This window comes from Notothenia rossii (genome assembly GCF_949606895.1).
Source record: "Notothenia rossii genome assembly, chromosome: 1".
In the NCBI taxonomy this organism is placed as follows: Eukaryota; Metazoa; Chordata; class Actinopteri; order Perciformes; family Nototheniidae; genus Notothenia; species Notothenia rossii.
Genome location: NC_136912.1, coordinates 16645428 through 16667464, shown reverse-complemented (window position 1 = coordinate 16667464; position 22037 = coordinate 16645428). Strand labels below are relative to the sequence as shown.

General features: G+C 47.4%; 1 protein-coding gene across 3 annotated transcripts in view; it reads left to right on the top strand.

Annotated features, from left to right (window-relative positions):
• grin2ab (glutamate receptor, ionotropic, N-methyl D-aspartate 2A, b) overlaps positions 1-21562 on the top strand; it is a 102472-nt gene extending 80910 nt beyond the window's left edge. For all 3 annotated transcript variants that reach the window (XM_079645650.1, XM_079645651.1, XM_079645652.1), the window contains 8 exons: positions 1195-1320; positions 9468-9697; positions 10533-10693; positions 12518-12705; positions 13596-13834; positions 15507-15690; positions 16026-16824; positions 16912-21562. In XM_079645650.1, coding sequence (XP_079501776.1) covers positions 1195-1320; positions 9468-9697; positions 10533-10693; positions 12518-12705; positions 13596-13834; positions 15507-15690; positions 16026-16824; positions 16912-17914 — 2930 coding nt within the window. In that variant the 3' untranslated portion in view covers positions 17915-21562. The remainder of the gene's footprint in view (positions 1-1194; positions 1321-9467; positions 9698-10532; positions 10694-12517; positions 12706-13595; positions 13835-15506; positions 15691-16025; positions 16825-16911) is intronic.
• The last annotated feature ends 475 nt before the right edge of the window (positions 21563-22037 follow it).

Sequence of the window (22037 nt, the reverse complement as noted above, 5' to 3'; positions counted from 1 at the left end):
GCAGGAAGCAGTGTGCCAGATGTTTTTTGAAAAGTCAGCTTCAGACAAAGCATTCTTGATACTATCCTCTCCTCCTCCCATCCTCTCTCCTCCTCCAGTTGTTCAGATGACTAGAAACTGGAGCACTCTTCTGTGCTGGCCTAATGTCTTGTATTGTCATTGGAGCGAGACGAGGAGCGAGGGGATGTATTAGACCATGCGTGTGTTGGTCCATGTGTATCAAGCCATGTGTTAGCATGCATGTGTGTGTGTGTAAGGGAGGGGAGGCAGACAAAATGTGTGTTATGCTGCACGATTATATTAGGTCTTTGTTGTGTATTGAATCAGGGGTGTGTGGAGAATGGATGTGCTCTGGCCGTATGTATATTAAGGGGTGAATGCTTTGTGAGTGTATTTATATGAAAGCACATTGTATGCATGTGTGTGTGAGTGTGTGTTGAGCCGCGGCCAGGGTATCAGTGACGGTTCAGTATCTCTCGCGCTCATATTTGAGGCACCTCAGTGCACAATCTCTCAGGGTTGGCTAACCCTGGCAGTCACATACTTAGACATACAGTCATACACACACACACACACACACACACACACACCATAAACACACCGCACACACACACATTTTGTCTGGGTTCAGCGTCTCTGGCACTCACCCCGCTCTCTGAACTCCTGCCCTGCTCTTCACCAAACACATTCAGACTCACACTCTCACACACACATCCCCAAATCACACAGAGATCACGTGCACATGCCCGCAGCAGGGCACATCAGATCACTCAGAGTTTGACTCTTCTCTCTCACCCTCTCTCATCCTCTCTCTCTCTCTCCCCTTCCTCTACAATCTCCCCCGCCCCAGGCCTCTCCCTCTCTCATCCAAGGGAATAATGAGAAATATGGAAATGTGCTCCGTCAAACTCTCTGTGACTAACTCTCCCTCTCCTCCCATCCGCCCTCCCTCACTCCGTCTGTCTCCCTTCCTCCCTTTCTCCCTTCTCTGTGTCTTTCCTATTATCTTTTCCTCGCCTTTCTCCCACTTGTGCCTGTTCTCTTTTTTTGAGTGTCTTTTGTTTTTCCAAGTTTGTCACCTCTTTCTCTCCGTCCCCCCCTTTCTTATGCATCTGCACTACAGTGCATCATGAACTTGATTCAACTTTAATTCTCTCTCCCCCCCCACCCTCTCTCTGTCTCTCCCCCTCTCAGAGCCCTTCAGTGCATCTGTTTGGGTGATGATGTTTGTGATGCTGCTTCTTGTAACAGCCATCGCCGTCTTCCTCTTTGAGTTTGTCAGTCCGCTGGGCTTCAACCGCAACTTGGCCCAAGGCAAAGGTAAGCGTACACACACAATCAGAAATATCAAACCGGTCGTTTCTCCCAGGAGCGAGAGGCACAGATCCAAGCTTCCCCTGGAGCAAAATAAGTGACCTATTATTACCCAGACTTTAGACGGTTCACTCGATGTAAGCATTAACAGTTCTCTCCTAAAGCTAGGCACATCATCAGAATGCTCAAGCTGCCCTGCTGGCTCAGAATAATGCTGTAAAACTACATTTTAGATTCATTCAACATTTTAAGGTCCCATGTCATGGCCATTTCTACTGATAATAATTCCATTGTTGAGGCATACTAAAATAGATTTATACTGTGCAATTTTCCTAACTCACATTGGTTTCTCATACAGCATCTCTGTAAAGTATGTGTATTCACTCTCTGTCCTAAACGGCTTGTTGGAGCTCGCCTCCCCCCCCCCCCCTGTGAGCCCAGTGCGCTCTGATTGGTCAAGCGACGTGCAGCTGCTCGTGAGGAGCTGCTGTGAGGAGCAGACAGGGCTTCCGTGTCGGCGAAACAAATACAGCAAGAACAAGCTAAACTCATCCCGAGCACACACAAACACTCACAGCTGAAGTAAAAACTATAGGTTACTTACGTAACCCCAGTTCTCAGAGTAACATGAAGTGAGATGTCTCACTATGGGATGCGCCTCAACGCGTATGCAAACAGAAGCATCAATCTCATTACGCCAATCCTGATTGGCTGGTGATCTTGACGTCTACCTCAGGGAATCCACCCACCCTATAAGTAGCTTGCGCTACGACGCAGCGTCATTGAAAATAAGCACCTCTTCTCGCTTCGCCTTAGCAAGAAGGGCCGTCTGGTGAGACATCTCACTTCATGTTACTCTGAGAACTGGGGTTACGTAAGTAACCTATAGTTCTCATTCATAACACTCCGTTCGATGTCTTACTATGGGATATTGAAACTCCCATATTGCTAGACATGCTTATCTCGATAATCACCAAAACAACCAGAACTTAACAGGTAGAACCCTGTCTCAACACGGGGCCCAGCACTGCGCGGGTCACACTTGGAGCAGAGAAATCTAGCCTGTAAAAGCGGACAAAAGTGAGCGGTAAGGACCAGCTCGCTGCTGCACAAATGTCTTGGATGGAAACCCCCTTAACAAAGCCCAGGATGTAGCCAGTCCACGAGTAGAATGAGCACACAGGCCCGTTGGTGCCTGCAAACCCTGACTCGTATAAGCCAGAGCAATCGCTTCCACAATCCAGTGGGTGAGCCGTTGCCTGGTAACGGGCTTGCCCTTCTGAGGGTTAGCCCAGGATACAAAGAGTTGGTCATTGCATCGAAACTCTTTTGACCTGTCCATATAGGTGCGTAAAGCACAAACTGGACACAGCAAATTCGGCCGCTGTTCCTCAGAGGAACACAGTGGCGGAGGAAATGCCTCAATGTCAATGGGGGTACATGAGCCAATCACCTTAGGTATAAAGGCAGGGTTGGGCTTCAGCAACACTCTTGTTTGCCCCGGGGCAAACTGAGTGCATGAAGGATGTACAGAGAGCGCATGAATGTCACTGACTCGCTTGGCAGATGCCAGAGCCAGTAACAACACTGTCTTCAGTCACAGGTGTTTCATGTCAGCTTCTTCCAGGGATTCAAATGGAGGTCGAGTGAGTCCATCCAAAACCACTGCCAAGTCCCACAAGGGCACCAGTGACCTGGAAACAGGGAGGAGCCTGCGAGCCCCTTTCATAAAACGGCAGACCAACGGTTGTTGGCTAGCCGTCTTTCCCTCAAAGCCCACATGGCATGCAGCAATAGCAGCCAGGTACACTTTGATCGTAGAGAAAGCTCTGTGTTTATCAATTAGGTCCTGTAGAAATGATAGAATCACCCCGACAGGACATTGAAAAGAGATGTGTCCTTTTTGAAGGCACCACTCCTCAAACACTCTCCACTTACAGTCATAGAGAGACCTGGTGGAGGAAGCTCTTGCACTCTGAATAGTGTTTATCACCTTTTGAGGGAGTCCCACTGTATTCAGATTGTACCACTCACGGGCCAGGCCCATAGTGCCAAGAGCTCTGGGTGTGGGTGAAAAATCGTCCCCCCCGCCTGAGACAGTATGTCCCTGCGTAGCGGGAGCTACCACGGCTGCCCGCACAGCAGCTGATATATCTCCGCCAGCCAGTACATTGCAGGCCAGTGTGGAGCTATTAGGATCAGTGTGTGGCGTTGTTCTCTCACTCTGGCCAGAGTTGTGGGTATCAGAGCCAGGGGTGGGAACGCGTACAGGAGGACCGGGGGCCAAACGTGCACGTTGCGTGTAAATTGCGCATTGAAAAGAACAGCTGACATTGAGCATTTTCTTTTGATGCGAACAGATCCACCGCGGCCCGGCCGTAACGCACCCACAGCTGACTCACAATTATTGGATGTAGAGTCCAGTCTGCATATAGTGGTGCACCTCTGGACAGCAGATCTGCCGTCCAGAGGTGCACCTGGTACGTGCGTCGCTCTCAGAGAGAGGAGACGTCCGCAGCTCCATAAGATCAGTTTGCGTGCCAGCGTGTGTAACTGGAGAGAACGCAAACCCCCTTGGCGGTTTATATACGATATTGTGGTCGTGTTGTCTGTCCTCACGAGGACATGATGTCTTCTGAGAAAAGGCAGAAAGCGTTTCAGGGTGAGGAACACCGCTAAAAGCTCCAGATAATTTATGTGTGACCGTTGGAGGTCTCTGCTCCAGAGACCCCTCACAGGTCGACCTTCGTATATACCCCCCCAGCCCGTCAGACATGCGTCTGTGGTGACCACCTTCCGCGATAGGACAGCACCCATAGGCACACCCCGTACTAGAAAAGTCGGGTGCAGCCAGTGGCGCGGTGCCATTACGCATTTCATAGTGACCATCACTCTCCGCGCGCCATGACGCGCGGGGTCCAGTCTGAGGGCAGCTACCCAGCGCTGGAACTCCCTCATGTGTAAGCGTCCCAGTCGTACCATCAGGATGGCTGACGCCATGAGCCCCAGTAACCGCAGACATGTTCTGAAGATAACATATTTGCGTGGCTGGAAATGAGCGAGGCAAGCCCTGAGGGCTTTCACTCTCTCTGCTGACAGGCGGGCTGTAAAGGGCACCAAATTCAGGCGTAGGCCCAGGAAGAGTACAGTCTGGGCTGGGGACAACATACTCTTTTCTGTGTTTATTACAAAACCCAGGTCGAGCAGGTGTTTTACGAGGACATTCGTCTGCGTAATAGCCTCTTGCTCCGACTGTGCGAGAAGCAGCCAGTCGTCCAGATAAGTTGCCAGGCGAATATCCGTTATGTCTTAACGGGGCTATCGCGGCTTCCGTACACCGTACAAACACTCGTGGGCTGAGAGACAGACCGAAGGGAAGCACTCTGTACTCGTAACAGACACCCTGAAAGGCGAACCTCAGATATTTCCTGTGTGGATAATGTACTGGGATGTGGAAATACGCGTCTTTCAGGTCGACTGATGTGAACCAGTCGTTCTGGCGCACGAGAAGCAACAGAGATGTGTGAGTGAGCATACTGAATTTGTATCTTTTGAGATATTTGTTCAGAGCCCTTAAATCTAGGATAGGGCGAATTCCGTTCCCTCCCCGTTTGGGAACGAGGAAATACTTGGAATAAAAGCCGCTCTGACTCTGTTCGGAGGGTACTATAGATATAGCCTTTTTTTCTAGTAGCGAGAGAATCTCTTGCTCCAGAATATGGGCCGACTCTCCCCGGGCTTGCAAATGCAGAATGCCCGAAAAGTGAGGGGGGGTGACAACGAATTGGAGTCTGTAACCCTGTGCTATTGTCTTGAAAACCCAAGCAGAATCTGTGAGCATCCTGCACTTTTCGCTCCTTAAAGCAAGGGAGATGTCACATCCCTGTCGTCTGCCCTCTGTGTCTTTATTTGTTGTGTTATGGGGCCCTCTAGTGTCTGAACACGATGGTACCCCAGGTTGACAACCCCGGTCGACACTGCGCATGCGCGTGGCGGTGATGCCTTCACAGCTCCGTCCATCGTCCGCCTTCTGAGAGAGGCAAGCCCTGAGGGCCGCTCTCAGAAGGCGGGAGGACGTCAGACTGTTAATTGTTTTTATTGTTTTTCTTTTCATTTTTATTGACTGCGCCCTTGGCTTTAAGCCTGGAAACGACAGTGGAAAATTATTTATTAAACAACAATAGTGATGACATGTGTTTGTGTGACTTAAACAGGCAGCGGAACTTGCTGTCTTTGATGTTAAGTCCATTTTCCTCATGGCGCGAACTTAAGGATGACGTTCTGACATCACTCGAGGCGGCGGGAAGATGGGGACATGGTTGCACCCCGGAAACACATGAGCATCTAACACTGGAATGTGTCCTGGAGCTGGAGAACAGGGAACTTCCAGCTCTTTTATCGAGGAGAGGAGAGGAGGCTGTCAGGCCGCCCGCTTCTTCTTCCTCGCCTGGTGGCTGAAAGTCTGGACCGGCTGTGCCTGAGCGGCAGCTGCCGGAACCGGAGACTTTCTTGGCCAGCTCGTCCTCGCCTCGTGTCTGGGCTGGAGACCCGGGGCGAGCTGTGACCTCTGCTGTTTCGGGACCTTGAAACGGGCAGGACGTGAGGCAGCCTGAGCGAAGGACTGCCGCGGGGCCGTTGAAGGCGGCGGCTGGACCCTTCGGGGAAGACAAAGCTGGAGAGCCTCATCCTCCTTCTTTTTGGATTCACACCGCTGCTGCATCGAAGCTAGAGCGGAGCCAAATATGCCCTCAGGAACAATAGGCATGTCCAAGACGTCCTCTTTTTCCCGTTCTGGAAGGTTTGTCAGGTTAAGCCACCTGGCTCTCTGCTGTACCACCGTAATTCCCAGTGCTTTGCCCGTGGCTTGGACTGCACAGCGCTGCACACGGAGGCAAATGTCCGTGATCGCTGCGATTTCGTCCCACACGGCAGGCTCAGGTTTGACCGTCATGTCCTCGCAGAGCTCCGCCTGGAAGGCGGTCAGTAGCGAGGAGACGTTGAGCGCCCTGTACGGACAAAGCTGCGGCTCTATAGGCTCGTTCGATCATTGCTGACTGGAAGCGGTCTGCCTTTGCCGGTAGCGTGGGGTTCCTGCTCGGTGCCGAAGCCAACCGCGGTTGGAGGTGGGCTGCCACCAGCGGCTCCATGGGTGGCATGCGGAGCAGGCCGAGTTTCTCCATGCCATCACAGTCCAAAGAGGAGGCACCCTGGATTGGAGCCTTGTTGCTGAAAGGGCGGTCTCTCCACGAGACCGACACCTCGTCCAGCATCTCTGGAAAGACTGGGAGAAGCTGCCTCTTCATCCTCGCTGCTTGGGGCAAGGTATTCCCCTCATAGCGAGATCTGGAGGTTTCCTTGGCCACTTCAGGCCAGGGGATGTCCAGCCTGGACGCAGCGCGTTGGCACACGGCCTGCAAGTCCATACTGAGGCAGGGCGAAGCTGGTGTGCTTTCGCCCGGGGGAGTCCAGTTGGGAGCCCAAGCTTGACACAGCGCGGGGCTCCGCTCTCGCGGCCCTTGCCGCCACCGGGCCCCAGGCTGACACGGCACGGGAATCCGATTCCGCGGCTACCGCCGTTGTTGAGCCCCAGCCTGACACAGCGCAGGGTTCAATCTCCGCGGCGGTCGCCACCATGTCCCGATTGCCGGCCGGCAAATCAACGGACATGAGGGGGTCCTGTCCCGACAGGCTAGCTTGGCTCGCTAGCCGTCGGCGGAGGCTCTTAATGGTGAAGTGGGCACAATGCCCGCACGAACCGGGGTTATCGATAGCTTCCTGGGCGTGTTTCAGCCCAAGGCAGGACGAGCAGACCTGGTGTGGGTCCGTGCCCGAGATCTTAAACCCGCAGCCGCAGAGCTGAGCCTCCGAGCCTCCGACTCCCCTGGTGTGAGGGAGAGAAGAATCCGTCCTCGCTTGCCGTGGTGTTGGCACCGAGGGATAAACTAGTAACAGGTATGTTACTGTTTGAAGAAAAAAATCTAAACCCTACCGTTATTCCGAAAGAAAAAACGGCGGGGCAGATTTCAATATTAACTGGTGTGTCAATCTTCCGCAAAGCAAAAAGTAACCGGCAAGCGCCCGTCGACCGAATGTTAGCTTGGGTTCAGTCTGTGGACAGTTAAACTAGCCCGGCTACTGATAATTCGAGATGTGCTCTGAAGCGAGAAGAGGTGTTTGAATGACGCTGCGTCGTAGCGCAAGCTACTTATAGGGTGGGTGGATTCCCTGACGTAGACGTCAAGATCACCAGCCAATCAGGATTGGCGTAATGAGATTGATGCTTCTGTTAGCATACACGTTGAGGCGCATCCCATAGTGAGACATCGAACGGAGTGTTATGAATGAGAACAATAAGTGTGGCTTGATATTGAGTAAGAAAAAGGTTTATAACGCTGTGAGAATGGGTCTGCGGAGAGCATTTCTCCGCGATCCCAACTTAGCAGTCCGAAAAACGTTTACCCATTTAAACAGTCGTGGTAGATACCTTGTTTGTTTTAAACATCATAAATACACAAACAACAATGAATACTTACAGGTTGTGTACCCAAATCTCCTGCTGGTCCAAACAAAGTAGGAACAGCATCGTTCTTCAGTGCCCTGCGCTGTACATATCCGGCATGAATCGCTGAAAGGTTGGGAAGCTTTGTTTCGTGAAAGGCTGGCAGAGGGTGCGGCCATAGCTCTGTGCGTGGCTACTGGGTATCCCTACGTAGCGATACCCATGAAGTAAATGAGAAATCTCCAACGAGGCGTTTTGAGGAGGTATTTTCTGTGTTAGAGTTTTACTCCCTACAGGGTGTACTTCGAGGGTTTTGACTCTGCAGACCGTTTACATGCATAAAAACCTTCATAACACACAAGGGGACGGGTAATAACCGGAAAAGCATGACATGTGACCTTTAAAAGACCTAAAGGCCGATCTAGGTATTGCAATGGAATCGTGTTTTGCTTAGATTTTTTATTTCTAGCCCACCTTTACATATTACAGTAAAACTCAATGTGTTTAGTTGGCAACATTTTTATCTTACACACTCAATGAACAACACATTCCCAAATAAAAAACTGTTTTATAAGTATAATCTGTTTCATCTCGAGGAGAAGAAAGTAACTTTAAAATAAAGGTTAAATATTTTTGGTAAATAGACTAATTGGCTTCTGATGAATATTCCTTACACTCTGTGATGTTTATTTGCTAAATGTGAGGAACTTCTTGGAGTCCTGTTGTCACTGTGAGGTTGCCAACCTTCACTGACTGTGAAACTGAGCCAATTGGCGGCTGTCTTTCGCTAAATATTTACCAACATAACTACGAATTCCTTAAGATTTGTTGCTGCGGTACAACTCTGCAATCACAACTCTCTTTTCTCTTCACCAACACTTTCTAACGGTTTTAATTTTATTTACGTACAATTTAGTGACTGTTGGACCTCTTCAGTTGCAGTGTGTGGTGTGTTTCAGGTGCAAATTACTTCACGATTAGCAGGTCTAAATCTCTTAAGCTTTTTTTTTCTTTTCACGATAAGATTTGAGTCTGAAAAAATCATCCTTTTAAATCTCCTTGTTTATTTAGTGGATTTGACTTGCTAGAAAGGACAATATCTTGGTTTATAAATGTTGGTCTTTATCAATTAATCATGGTCATAAACCCAATTTAATGTCAGTCGTCTGCAATGACTGTTGCAAAATGTGTGAGCTGTAGGTGTAAAAAAGGAAAGCCATTATTGCTGTCACATTAATTTTACAATGTCACCTCTCCGGAGGAAGCGTGAGGCCCTCAAACTGGATCATAAACTCTTTGTTTAACTTCCCTTTTTGGACGGTCTCATTGCTTGCTGTTAAATAGATGATGACTATGGTATGATGATTTGCAAAAATGATGGTCTTGATAATGAATGACTAAGGGTTGTTTTAGCTACTGGAAGGCAGTAGGTAAGGTAGGAAAATATAACAATTACTATTTTAATTTAAACTTTTAATTCATTACCTGGCTTGCTGTTTTTTTAACCCCAAAATAAGCCTCATATTACCAGAAACGTTGTGACCCTAAGGTTGGAGACTCTTCAACCTGCTTTGGTGGTTTTTTGCTACGTAGTATTTTTTACACTCCGTCTTTTTTAAATGTCTCCCTCTGCTTCACTTCCTCTCTCCGTCAGACCCACATGGTCCATCCTTCACCATCGGTAAGGCCGTCTGGCTGCTGTGGGGTCTGGTGTTCAACAACTCCGTGCCTGTGCAGAACCCAAAGGGCACAACCAGCAAAGTCATCGTCTCAGTGTGGGCCTTCTTCGCTGTCATCTTCCTGGCCTCCTACACTGCCAACCTGGCTGCCTTCATGATCCAGGAAGAGTTTGTGGACCAAGTGACTGGACTGTCTGACAAGAAGGTGCGATCACACACACACACACACACACACACACACACACACACACACACACACACACACACACACACACACACACACACACACACACACACACACACACACACACACCCACACACACACACACAGAAGAAACTAAACACAGTCACAGTCAGGGTTGCTCTTGTAATGGATGCCAGCCCTGAGGCCAGACAGGGCTCTCCAGGGAACGCCCTTGGGCTTCAACAGCCCTAACCCTCTGGCCGTAGCTCTCACCGCACAGCACTGCCAGCTCAGGCTGCACATGGGCTGCATGGATCAAAGACGTATGTGTGTGTGTTTGTGTTTGGATGTGTGTGTGTATGTTTGCAGAAGCTGGCAGTGTCAGCAGAACCCCAGCCAGTCTTACGCTAGACTGGACACACGATGATGATGACTGATGAGTCCACTCCAGTGTCTCTCCTGCCTCCTCTCTCCTCTGTCTCCTCTCGTCACTCTCCTTCCTCCTCTCTCCTCTTCCTGTCTTTTAGTTGAACTCCCTCTCTTTCTCAGACTCTCTTTATTCTCATACTTTTCTCAAACTTCTTGCTGTTTTTCCCCTCCTCTCTTTTAGCTTCACTATTTCTTCTTTTGTGTTCCTTCTGTCAATTTCATCTTTAAAGTCTTTTTTCTACCATTGTCTTTATTTATTTTTCACATTGGACGACAACACAACAACTAAAAAATACTTCACGACGATAAAACTCTGAATTATAGAAATTCAATTATAAGTGAATGCAATTAATACAAATAAAATACACCATTTATTTTTGTCTCAAATTAAATGTGTCCCTCTTTTCCCTTATTTCTCTCCCTGCAGTTCCAGAGTCCGTATTCCTATTCGCCTCCATTTCGCTTCGGGACGGTTCCTAACGGCAGCACCGAGCGCAACATCAGGAAGAACTATCCCAATATGCATCAATACATGACCAAATACCATCAGACTGGCGTTGTGGATGCGCTGGTCAGCCTCAAGACTGGGTACTGTGAACTTGTCAATTCAACCGATGTGAAGTTGAGCTTTATTATACCTGAAAGGCTTATTCTGTTTGCAGACAGCTAGTATTCATAAAATCATGTGAAAACAAACAAAATAAATACATTGCATCACACCGAAACCCAGCCCCATGGGGCCCGACTTTATCTCATGCTAAAATGCTGCAGAACCTATGCTCAGTGTTTCTGTCAGCCCCTGTAAAAAGCAGACGCTGCCTGCAAGTGCTCATTATTGAGTCTGTTGCTGCTGGAAAGAGGGAGCTGCCAAAACAGGGAGAGAGTAATTTGTTCTGGAGTTTCCTTTATTCTCCCTCCTAAACATACACTAATGGAAGGATGGCTGCAGTGCTTTTATTTGTTCATTAGTTTTGTGTGCTTTGATCTTTGGGGTATTTTCCTCAAATATAATTGTACTTTTTTGCTTTTCCCTCTCTGCAATTACTTCATTGATACTGTCTTTTCAAGTAGATTATGTTTGTTTCTCATACCTTATACATTAGGCTTTGTTTATACAACATCAAAACTGTATAATGAATGTGTTCAGCAGAATAATCAGCGTTTAATTCAATTCTTCAGCAAAATTGTTTAGGCTGAAGAAAACGTTAACAATTTGGAGCTCTTTTTAAAGTCATGCAATAGACAGTGATACATTTAAAGCACTCTTCACTTTAATGAATCTGCCTCGTTTTGTTTTCAGATGGTCGATGCACTTTAAATGAATTTTTCTGTGCATATTCACAAAACAGATACTCAATGACTGCATTTAACATATGCCCTTTGGTGAACAGTTTAATTCAACATGTTTAATATTAATGAATAAATCTCTAACATGGAGAGCCCCAAGGGGGTTTATTAGCACTGGGGTGTATTCATTAGGTTATATGTACACTAAGACTTATTTTTGCTGATAAATAAGTTATAAAAAGAGATCTGCAGCTCGTGTTTCATTTTGTTTGGTTAATGGTTATTCCTCATGCTGGTGTTTTTGCTGAGCACAGAGGTTACATTCCCACACAGGAGGACTGTTGAGTCGGATACAAATGATGGCTCCTTAGTTTGAATTCAGCTTGTCTTGTCAAAATGATGACAAAACCTGCAAGTAAAAGATTATCTCTCAGTGTGAAACAAATACATCATCGTGCGTGTAAATATTAACTGCAGCAGCGTGCAGGCCGGACAGTATTCTGTGCCCCGTGATCCATCATCTGATCTGAATGAGAATTTCGGCTCCAAGAGGATGCAGTTGTTGTGATTAATCCTACGGGTTTGTTTATGGACATTGCTACTGGCACCACAATGTGTACATAAGACTCAGCAGTGTTGGGGTCTTTACTACTGAATCCTGATGGATCACATTTCACATTGTCTTGTTTTAAAATACATTGTGGTTTGTTTGTTTGTTTGCTAAGCGAACTGTATCCTGGCTCATGTTTCACATTCATTAGACAGACATAAGAGAGCTTTCAATCCGCTTTAACTCTTAGCAATAAAGCAAATGTGTAATAGATAAGACGGCGCCAGCATTGTCCTTATTACAAAAGAAAATGTGAAATGTTCAGGACAAGCAGTTCATTCAGAATTGATGTCCTCTCCCCAGATGTAGCTAAATATGGTTTTATATAGGCCTGGATAATGTAGGCAACAATATGCACTTTATCTAAGATGAGAGAAGAAATGTTAAAAAAAAAATGTTGCTGCAGAAATATTATAATTTTCTGCCCTTTCATTTTAATAATGTAATGACCCCTCAGATGAATCATCCAAACTCTGGTGCATGTAGTAAATCCAGAATGTGTGGTTCTCTTACAGAAAGCTGGATGCTTTCATTTACGACGCTGCGGTGCTGAACTACATGGCGGGCAGAGACGACGGCTGTAAGCTTGTCACCATCGGCAGCGGTTACATCTTCGCCACCACGGGTTATGGTATCGCCTTACAGAAAGGATCCTACTGGAAACGCCTGGTCGATCTGGCCATACTGGGCATCATAGGAGATGGTGAGGAGCCCGCACATATCCTCATTCTGCAGCAGATCAGTCACACTGCATTGAAGTTTAAGTTTCTCAGATGTTTCCAGCCTTTAGTGTTATTACAGTTGTGCCAATGCTCAGCTTTCCCTCCTCCATTACCCTCCCCCAACACTCTCCCTCTCCTCCCTCCTCCCTCCTTCTGTCCGAAAGCTATCAGGGGCTAGTCTTAACACACCATTTCATCATCATTACTCCGTGTGTGTGTGTGTGTGTGTGTGTGTGTGTGTGTGTGTGTGTGTGTGTGTGTGTGTGTGTGTGTGTGTGTGTGTGTGTGTGTGTGTGTGTGTGTGTGTGTGTGTGTGTGTGTGTGTGTGTGTGTGTGTGTGTGTGTGTGTGTGTGTGTGTGTGTGTGTGTGTCCACCGGGTCCTGTAATGTTTACTCCTAATAATAAGCTGTGAGATGGTGCGAATGCAAGAAGGAGAATGAGCCAGACAGAAACCAAATTGCTGAAACCACTAAAGCGTCTCGATTCACACCCGTCCTTTTTATTCAGGGCAAACGCCCGCGTGCCCGTGCGGCACACAGAAACACTCAATCTGATAAAATTCCTCCCATCTTTGCTTATCACTCCATCACTATCAATTCTCTCTCCTTCTTTCTACAAACCCCTTTTCTCACTCCACCTCCTGTCTCCTTTCCATTACCATCTATTTACCACTTCACTTCTCTCACCTCCTCGCTTTTCCACTCCATCTTTCTTCCTAATGATACGCACTTTTTCCCCCCAACACCTTTCTGTTTCCCTCTACCACCCATCCATTCCTTCTTTTTATCAACCACAGTATTTTTATTTTCTTTTCTTCCTCGCCCCTACCTGCTGCATTCTAAAACTTTTACTTTACCACCTTTCCAACAGGTGAGATGGAAGAGCTGGAGGCGCAGTGGCTGACTGGGATCTGCCACAGTGAGAAGAACGAGGTGATGTCCAGCCAGCTGGATGTAGACAACATGGCGGGTGTCTTCTACATGCTGGCCACAGCCATGGGCCTCTCCATCCTCACTTTTATTTCTGAACACCTTTTCTACTGGAGGCTGAGATACTGCTTCACTGGCGTCTGCACTGGGAGGCCGGGTCTGCTCTTCACTATCAGCAGGGTGAGGAGAGGGAAAAGTTTAATTTCCCTCTGCAGGAACATCGTCCAGTTCTCGCCCCATCTGCCTCTGAGGCAGTTCCCTCAGATGTTACTCTCTTACTGATCAAACACCATCCTCCAGAGTGCAGCTGATGTACAGCATTGATTCAGGCTGTAAGAAAGCGCTGGTTGTCGCAACATCAATATCAGGACTCGGGTTGGGAATTTTTTGTAACGTTATTGACAGTTTTAAACACTAAATCGGATTCGCAGACTACTTTAAAAGAGTATGAAATAAAGTGAGAGAGCAGTGAACAGAACAACTGCAAGAGGAACAAAACCTCACTGTATTTTCAATGCGGTTACAAGGCAGATATACAACAGACCAGCACATTATTGCGACTTTGAAGGCAGCCGCGGAGCCTTTGTGGTGTTTAACAAAATCCATTCAAACATCACATTAAATTACATAAATGATTACTCTGTTGTCTGTCTTGTTGTGTGCAAAAATTGCATCTCGAACAAAGCGGTCTAATTTGCCTAATCTTCACAGTTCTTCAAACGCAAAGGAAACGCACATAAAGGACCTTTAGTCGCGTGAATGCCTGAAATGTGTCTGAAATGTGATTGTGTGTTTGTGTTTTTGACGCACACACAATAGTTACTGTTAATATTAAGAAGGAGTCTGGGTGTGTGTGTGTGTGTGTGTGTGTGTGTGTGTGTGTGTGTGTGTGTGTGTGTGTGTGTGTGTGTGTGTGTGTGTGTGTGTGTGTGTGTGTGTGTGTGTGTGTGTGTGTGTGTGTGTGTGTGTGTGTGTGTGTGTGTGTGTGTGTGTGTGATAAACGAGAAAAGAGGAGGATATTGTGATTATGGAGCCCAGCTGAGGAAGAGATGGATTTACTGCTGTGCATATGGATGACAGGAGAGAGGAATCAAGCTATAAGAGGATGATGTGAACACACACTCCTACAGTATAGACACACACACACAGAGCTTGCTCTCTCTCAGCCACACACATAAGTCTGTTCTAAAAAAGTTTAAAAAATGGAAATACATATGCAGGTGCTGCGGGGTGAGGGATGGCCTTTACCGCTCTGGGATACAGAGAGGTGGACGCGCACACATTTAAACCTAAATATTCACACACACACAAAACAAAAATGGGCACATTTAGTCAGACCGTTCTTTCATTATTCATGTCCCATGTCTCTGTGTGAGGCAGGGCTTTTATTCCAGACGAGCAGCATTTCACACATTAAATGTTTTACAAAAATAGTGACTGTCTGTGTGTAACTGTGTGTGTGTTAGAGCGGCGATGCTCGAGGTTAAGTGGCTCCAGGAAGAACATCTCCTTGCACTCAAAGGCCCCCTCCAGTGACATCATCACCTAAATGTAATTTTCTAGGCGCCTCTGAAAGCAGTTAATCTTAAAAAGTGGCGATTATCTCTACTTGCCACATTACAAAACAAAATGAGGTTAGAGTTTGCAGTAAAGGCGCAAGAGAATAGGATGCAGAGGTCTTTCTTAATTTACCGTGTTAGGAAACTACTCTTGTGCATGTTTGAACTCTTTCTCTTGTGAAGTCAATAGGTTGGGAATTAACCATTTTATTATCTCTCTCTCTTCCCTGCCTCTCCTTTCCCTTTTTTTCTTTTTTTCTTTCTTTTGGTTTTCTCTCCTCTCCTTCTCTCAGGGTATATGGAGCTGCATCCATGGAGTTCATATTGATATGAAGAAGAAGAATCCTGAGCTGGATTTCAGTCCTCAAGCCAACATGCTGCATCTGCTCAAGTCTGCCAAGTCCATGGCCTTGTCTTCTCCTAAACGCAACGCTGTGCTCTTGCAGCCCAACATCCTAGATGTGATGTCGGGGAAAGGTACTATAACACTTGTACACCTCACAGCATATAGTGTACATTTATTTTGTGTATTTTACCTCCTCACAGAGCAGATAGACATGACACCATTGCTCACACGTACAGGGGTCACCCTGCCTTTCCTAAACAGTCTACGTATGCACATCTAAAGGTGACTCCTTTCACCTTGTTGTGTAATCGCATCGACTTTCATCTAAAGGCTGGCCTCATGATTAAAAACACATTAGATTGCACACAAACAGCGTGCCAGGGATAGCCAGTAGATAATATATCAAACGGCTGAGCATCCATCTATTGTATCTGCTGTCTGAGGTGCATCTCTCCTTGTCTCCTAGGTAACTCTCTCCATCTGCCCCCGAAGGGTCCTGGTCTCTATAGCAACGCCGCTGGTCCGCACAGTTTCTTGTCATTGTCCGGGCGACATAAAAACCTTCTTAACAATGCTGCGCCGTTCCCTGTGCAACAGAAAACCCCCGCTCTTCAGACGAGCCCCAACAAGCCACAGCTGTCAATCACAAATGACAACGGCAAGACCCGCCCCATCGGGCTGGCCCTCGCTGCCGTCCCACAGGGCTCAAAACCTCGAGCCCTGTGGAAGAAAAGTGTGGAGACGTTGAAAACGCAGCCTACTGTCGTATCTCCAGGCCCAAGCCCCACCCCGGCCGCTGGACCTGGACCCCCACAGATGAAGAGCCAGCGCTACCTGCCTGAAGAGCCGGCACACTCTGACATCTCCGAGTGCTCCAGCCGGCCGCCATCACACAAAGATTCTGATTCGATGGCGGCCAGGGGCGGATTCAAGCCTATTAATCAGCTGAGGAAGAGAGGAGGGGTAGGAGCAGGAGGGGGAAGCGGGGGCGGAGGATCAAAGATCTACTCCATTGACTCAGACCAGGCCAGTCTGCAGTCAGCTCCCCCCTACCAGCGAGACAGCCAGGGGGGAGGTGATGACCACACTTACCCCCCTGACTTGTTTCCACCAGACAGCACATACTCACACACTCACACACTCTCCCACCAGGCGGATGCGCCCATCTTGCAGCTGAGTGCCAGCCTGCTGCACCACAGTCACAGCGCGGAGGCTGACCTGCACTCCCTGAAGGACAAGAAATACAGCACCTACACACACAGCAGGTATCTATCCAGCAGAAAAACACCATGTTTCATGCTGTTACAGGTTTTTTTTGTGTGTATAATCCGTGTTATCCTCTCTCCCTGTAGCTCGAAGGACAAAACTGGAGGTTCATTTGAAGCTCCGGGCGGGGGTCAGGGGTCACAGAGCGTCAGACCCGGACACTGTCGCTCCTGCCTGACCAAGCTGAGCAGTTACTCCGGCCTTTACACCGTCCGCTCCCCGGGAGCTCGCTGTGACGCCTGTGCCCACCTGGGAAACCTTTACGACATCAGTGAAGACCACCTGCACTCGCACTACTCCCACACGCACACTCACCCACACAGTGGGGACATGTTTACACACTATCTTCCCCAGAGCGAGCTGGGCCTGGTGGGCGAAGGTGACGGGCTCGTAAGCCACTTTGAGCCCACCCCATCCTCCCCGTCTCCTCTCCCCACCTCTTTGTCGGCCCAGCACCTTCAGCTGAGTCGCCAGCACTCCTATGAGAACGTGCTTCCGGACGACGTTCCCGAGCGCCAGTCGCAGCTGCACACCCACCTGCGGGGGCTCAGCCTGCCCGACAGAGACAGGGAGAGGGAGCGGGAGCTGGACGAGGGGGCCTACGCTAACGTCCTCACCATGCGCTCTGACCGTCCCTTCAGCAGCCGCAGCCCGCCCTCTCCGTCCCCCTCCCACCACCACAGCCTCGACGCCCCTCTGCCGCTCCCCCGGCGCTCCAAGAGTCTCTTCCCTGATCGGCCCTCTCACAACCCTTTCCTCCAGTCAGCGCCTGGCACCACACAACGAGAGTCCTCCCCGCAGTCTGTCACACGCATGCCGCAGAGAAGCTCAGCCCACGAGCTCTATAAGCAGCGAATGCCGCTGTCGCTTACCCTCGGTAACCATGGCAGCCATCACAACAACCAGTATGGCGGCCTTGTCGACCAACAGGTGTTCTACCCTCAACAGGAGTCCCCCGTGGTGGCCTACATGGTCCCACCTGCCGCCTCTCAGCCAATGAGCTATGTGACAGCGCCGCGAGCCTCGAGCGCCGGCGACAACCGGCCCCGGCTCTACCGCCGCATGCCGAGCATCGAGTCTGATGTCTGAGACTTGCATGCAACACACTTATCTCACCGAAACACACTGACACACACGCATGAAAGACAGAGTTGTGTGTGACAGGACCAGGCAGCTCTGATTCTAATCGCATACACGGAAACACAGACACACACACACACACACACAGGTGAAAGATGGGAAGGACTAAAGGTTAATGGTAATGCTGAGTAAATAAATAAATCATTGTTTCTTTATCGCTAGCCTCTGTAGGGCAGGGTTAGGACCACAGGGACACCTGGAGGCACAATACAAGATGAAGAGTGTGTGTGTGTGAGTGTCAGTGTGTGCACTAGCCTCAAGCTGTGGGCAACGAGGCACAAACTGACAATATGTCCGACAAGACGGATCGAATCCCTAGTGAAATAAAAGAGACACTGTGTACGGAGTTTTAACGGCGACAGTGGGATCTGATGGAAGAACAACACGTGTGTTTGGAAGACGAGCCGACTTGTCCCGCCCTCTCACTAGCCTCTTAGAGATGAAGGGGACTGACAGAAAACCCCTTTCTTTCTGAGAATACACACACACACACACACACACACACACACACACAAAGTTAAACACACCCGCCTCTCTCCAGGACTCTCCTCTTGCACTATGATTTCTACAGTCAACCCGTATGTTGTCTGAGCCAACAAACTGCACTGCCAGCATGGCTTAAAGAGTAGTAACCTACACTAGAGTAATCCTTGACTTGAATGGAAATTACTTTCTTAGTAATAGACTAGACTGGGCAGGTCAGGGCACAGGTCTGAGAAGAGTGGTGGCTCCTGCCCGCAGATGTACAAACACTCGAACATACACACACACACTGTGTCCGTTTCTAAAGGGGAGGGGAGCAAAAACTACCGACTGTTTGCCTGTAACCGTTGATGTCAGTTAATTGAACATTCCAAAAAGTGGACCAAACATGGCCGCCGGTAAAAGCCTATCAGGAAGAAAGTGTGTGTTCTAGTGTTTCTAGATCTAAAGACATACAGTATAGCATCCTTGCTTCCTTAGCTAGCCTTCAGGTCATACTGCATGCTTCCTACTGCCCTGTGTTACAGTTAAACTCCTATACAGGGTCATATATGCACACACACACAAACACACATATATGCACATACACACACATGCACATACGCAGTAGTCTAGGATAGTAGATTAGGGTGGGTGTGTGTGTCGAAGCTATGAGATAGCTTCTCTTTGTGCACTTTGTAGATTTTATACCCTGCCACCTAACACGGACGTTTGACCAAAAACACTTTTGTACTGAAAAATATGAATATTCTCAATCATTCGCTGGATAGATGTTTTCTTTTTTCTCTTATTTCTCTTTGACATTGGGTTTTAGGGCACCGTTAAGTTTCCATTGTAAGGTCCGAAGTATAACAGTGTTAGATAAATGGGTACAGCATCATACAGTATACACAACTACACATTTGTATCTTTCTTATCTTTTTTTTTTACTTTTACAGTGCTCATCTGCCCCTTACCCTCCTTCCATCTTCCTGGTGGGTGAAGGGGACGGGCTCGTAAGCCACTTTGAGCACAGCTTTTTGTTTAATCTCTTATTTATTAATTTTTGTATCATTCCCTGCTTCCTTCTATTATAGAGTAGATTGAGTATCAGAAGAATAAAAGTTCAGTCGTGGTGTTTAAATCTCAGCATATTGTTGGAAATCACAATATTAGTAGTAGTCGCTAGAATTCCTCTAATCCCACACTGGCTCTCGTAGGATACAGTACTTTTATTCTACTACATTTTTATGTTGAATTAAAGAACTGTAGGCCCATTTTCATGTTCCCATAGTGAATTTAGAGGCCGAGTGCATCACTGTTGCAGATTCACTCATCAAATGAATACTCCTGGACAAGCGTCAGAGTAGCTGGTACTTGTGTGGCTCTCTGTTGGCGAGAACACAGCGCTGTGTTTCAGCTGAGAGTCACGTGGCAAAGCAGAGAGTTTGCAAAGTGACTTGTTACAGAGGCAACACTCACTCATATACACACACACACACACACACACACACACACACACACACACACACACACATATGCACACACTCGACAAGCTAACAATGTGTGTATGAGTGTTCCAGAAATCCATAATCTACTGAGTAAGGGCATTGATTTTCGAGCACACGGATTTTGATGGAAAAAAGACTTGATATCCCATTAGCTGAGCGTCTGTCTCTATTATCTTTCTGCTCTATTCTCTTTTCTCTCCCCCTCTTTCTCTTTCTCTCCCTCTCTCTCTCTCTCACACACACACACATACACACATTTATATATATCGGCTGTGAAGAATGCAAGACCGTTTTGAACAACAAAACGCACCTTTTCAACGTTGAACGCTGCCCCTCTTTTTGGTAATCTTAACAGGTTTGGTGTGTGAGTTATATGCACAATATCAGGTTGCAATATTATACTTCTGTACAGAGAAATCTTTGTTTTAAATGTTAGAAACTGATTTTCATTTGTTTGATTTGAATGGTATTAAGTGTTGAATTCATTTCAATAACGACGTGGCTTTTAATTCTGCTTCTTTAGGAAAAAAAAAAAGGAAAAAAAGACTGGCATGTTTTTAGATTCTTGTGTGATTTATTTTTCCTCTGGTGTGTTGTTGGTTGGGACCTCACTGTACAGTCCTCACTGCTGGGTTAACATGCAGGCTAGTTAACTATCACACCAGTTAACTATAGCAACACGTAGCTGGGTCTCTTATCTGAATCACACTCAATGAATAATGATAGTCCAGCCTGTGTGGTTATAATATAAAACCCCCTCCCACCCACATAGTTCTCTTCCACTATGAGTCTGTGCTGTTTCACCTCTGAGTGTGAGCGTGTGTGTGTGAGCGAGTGTGTGTGTATGTGTTTGACACTGCGCAGGCATTTATATAAGACAGAGGATATGCGTATCAAGAGGTTGTTTGTGGTGGATGTGTGTGTTTTTGGCGTGTGTATACTTTTCCGTACTCTCTTCGGTTTCGTCCCACACATAACATTTGACCCGGCTCTTACTCATATAAATCCAATACAGTTTTACACACACACATGCAAACACACACACATGTTGCGTCTGTGCTAATGTGGTTAAGAGAACATGTAATGAGATGTGTACGTCCTCCACCATCACACAGATTTTTAAACCAATTTTATTGTTTGATTTTTTTTTTTTTTTTAATTGCATGACGTGCTTGTGTTTTTGGTGGTACCTATTTTGCTGCAACACCTGAGTTCTCCCTGAGTTGACCTAACAGGGCTACATGTACCAACGTTCCCCTCCATCCTGGTTAGTGCACCTCAACATGAGTGGAGCCCAGGATCCTTCCACAGTCGCACCCCCCCCCCCTCCTCGCCTGCGATGTCACCAACTTTATGCCCATCTGGCTCCTGAACAACGCTGTAAAGGTGCATGTGGAAAACGTCGGTCCCGGTACAGTTCTCAGTTTGGTGGAGGTGCACACATATTATATACAGTACCGGGTGGAAGGGTTGCGTTTGTGTGTAGTCCTCCAGGTCTCCCTGCCGTGTATCTCACTTGTGTATGAGTTCAGGGGTTTCTAAGCTACTAGTTGTGTTGTAAATAATACTTTGTCACTCAGTACCTCTGTACAATCTGTAAATAAGTAAAGGTTACATTTTTCTACTTGTCTGGGTCTTGTTGATTAATCTATCTATCTATATATCTGTCTGTCTGTCTGCATGTCTGTTTTCCTGCCCAGCAGTGCCTACATGTAACATGATGCATTGCATGCAGGCAGAGGGTCCCCGCTGGCCATTCATGCAGCTGAAACCTAAACCTCTTGCCTGCCACATTTCTTCTGGCGTATAATCTGGCTGAAATAAAGACACCTGACAAAATGAGCTAAAATCTATCCTCGTCCATCACAACCTCTTCACCTATATTTAAAGATGAAAACATTTTGGAGCTAGTTTTCATAACTGGAAAAGAGAGTGAGAAAGGTCTGGTGTTGAGAGCATGAACTGGCTTCCCAGAGGCGGAGAATACAAATCCAAGCTACAAATGTAGGGGGAAAAAATGATTTTGCAGCTGAGCTGAGCTTTCTCACTCAAAATAGCACTGAGGGATTGATTTTTTTTAATTGAATACATTTACCATT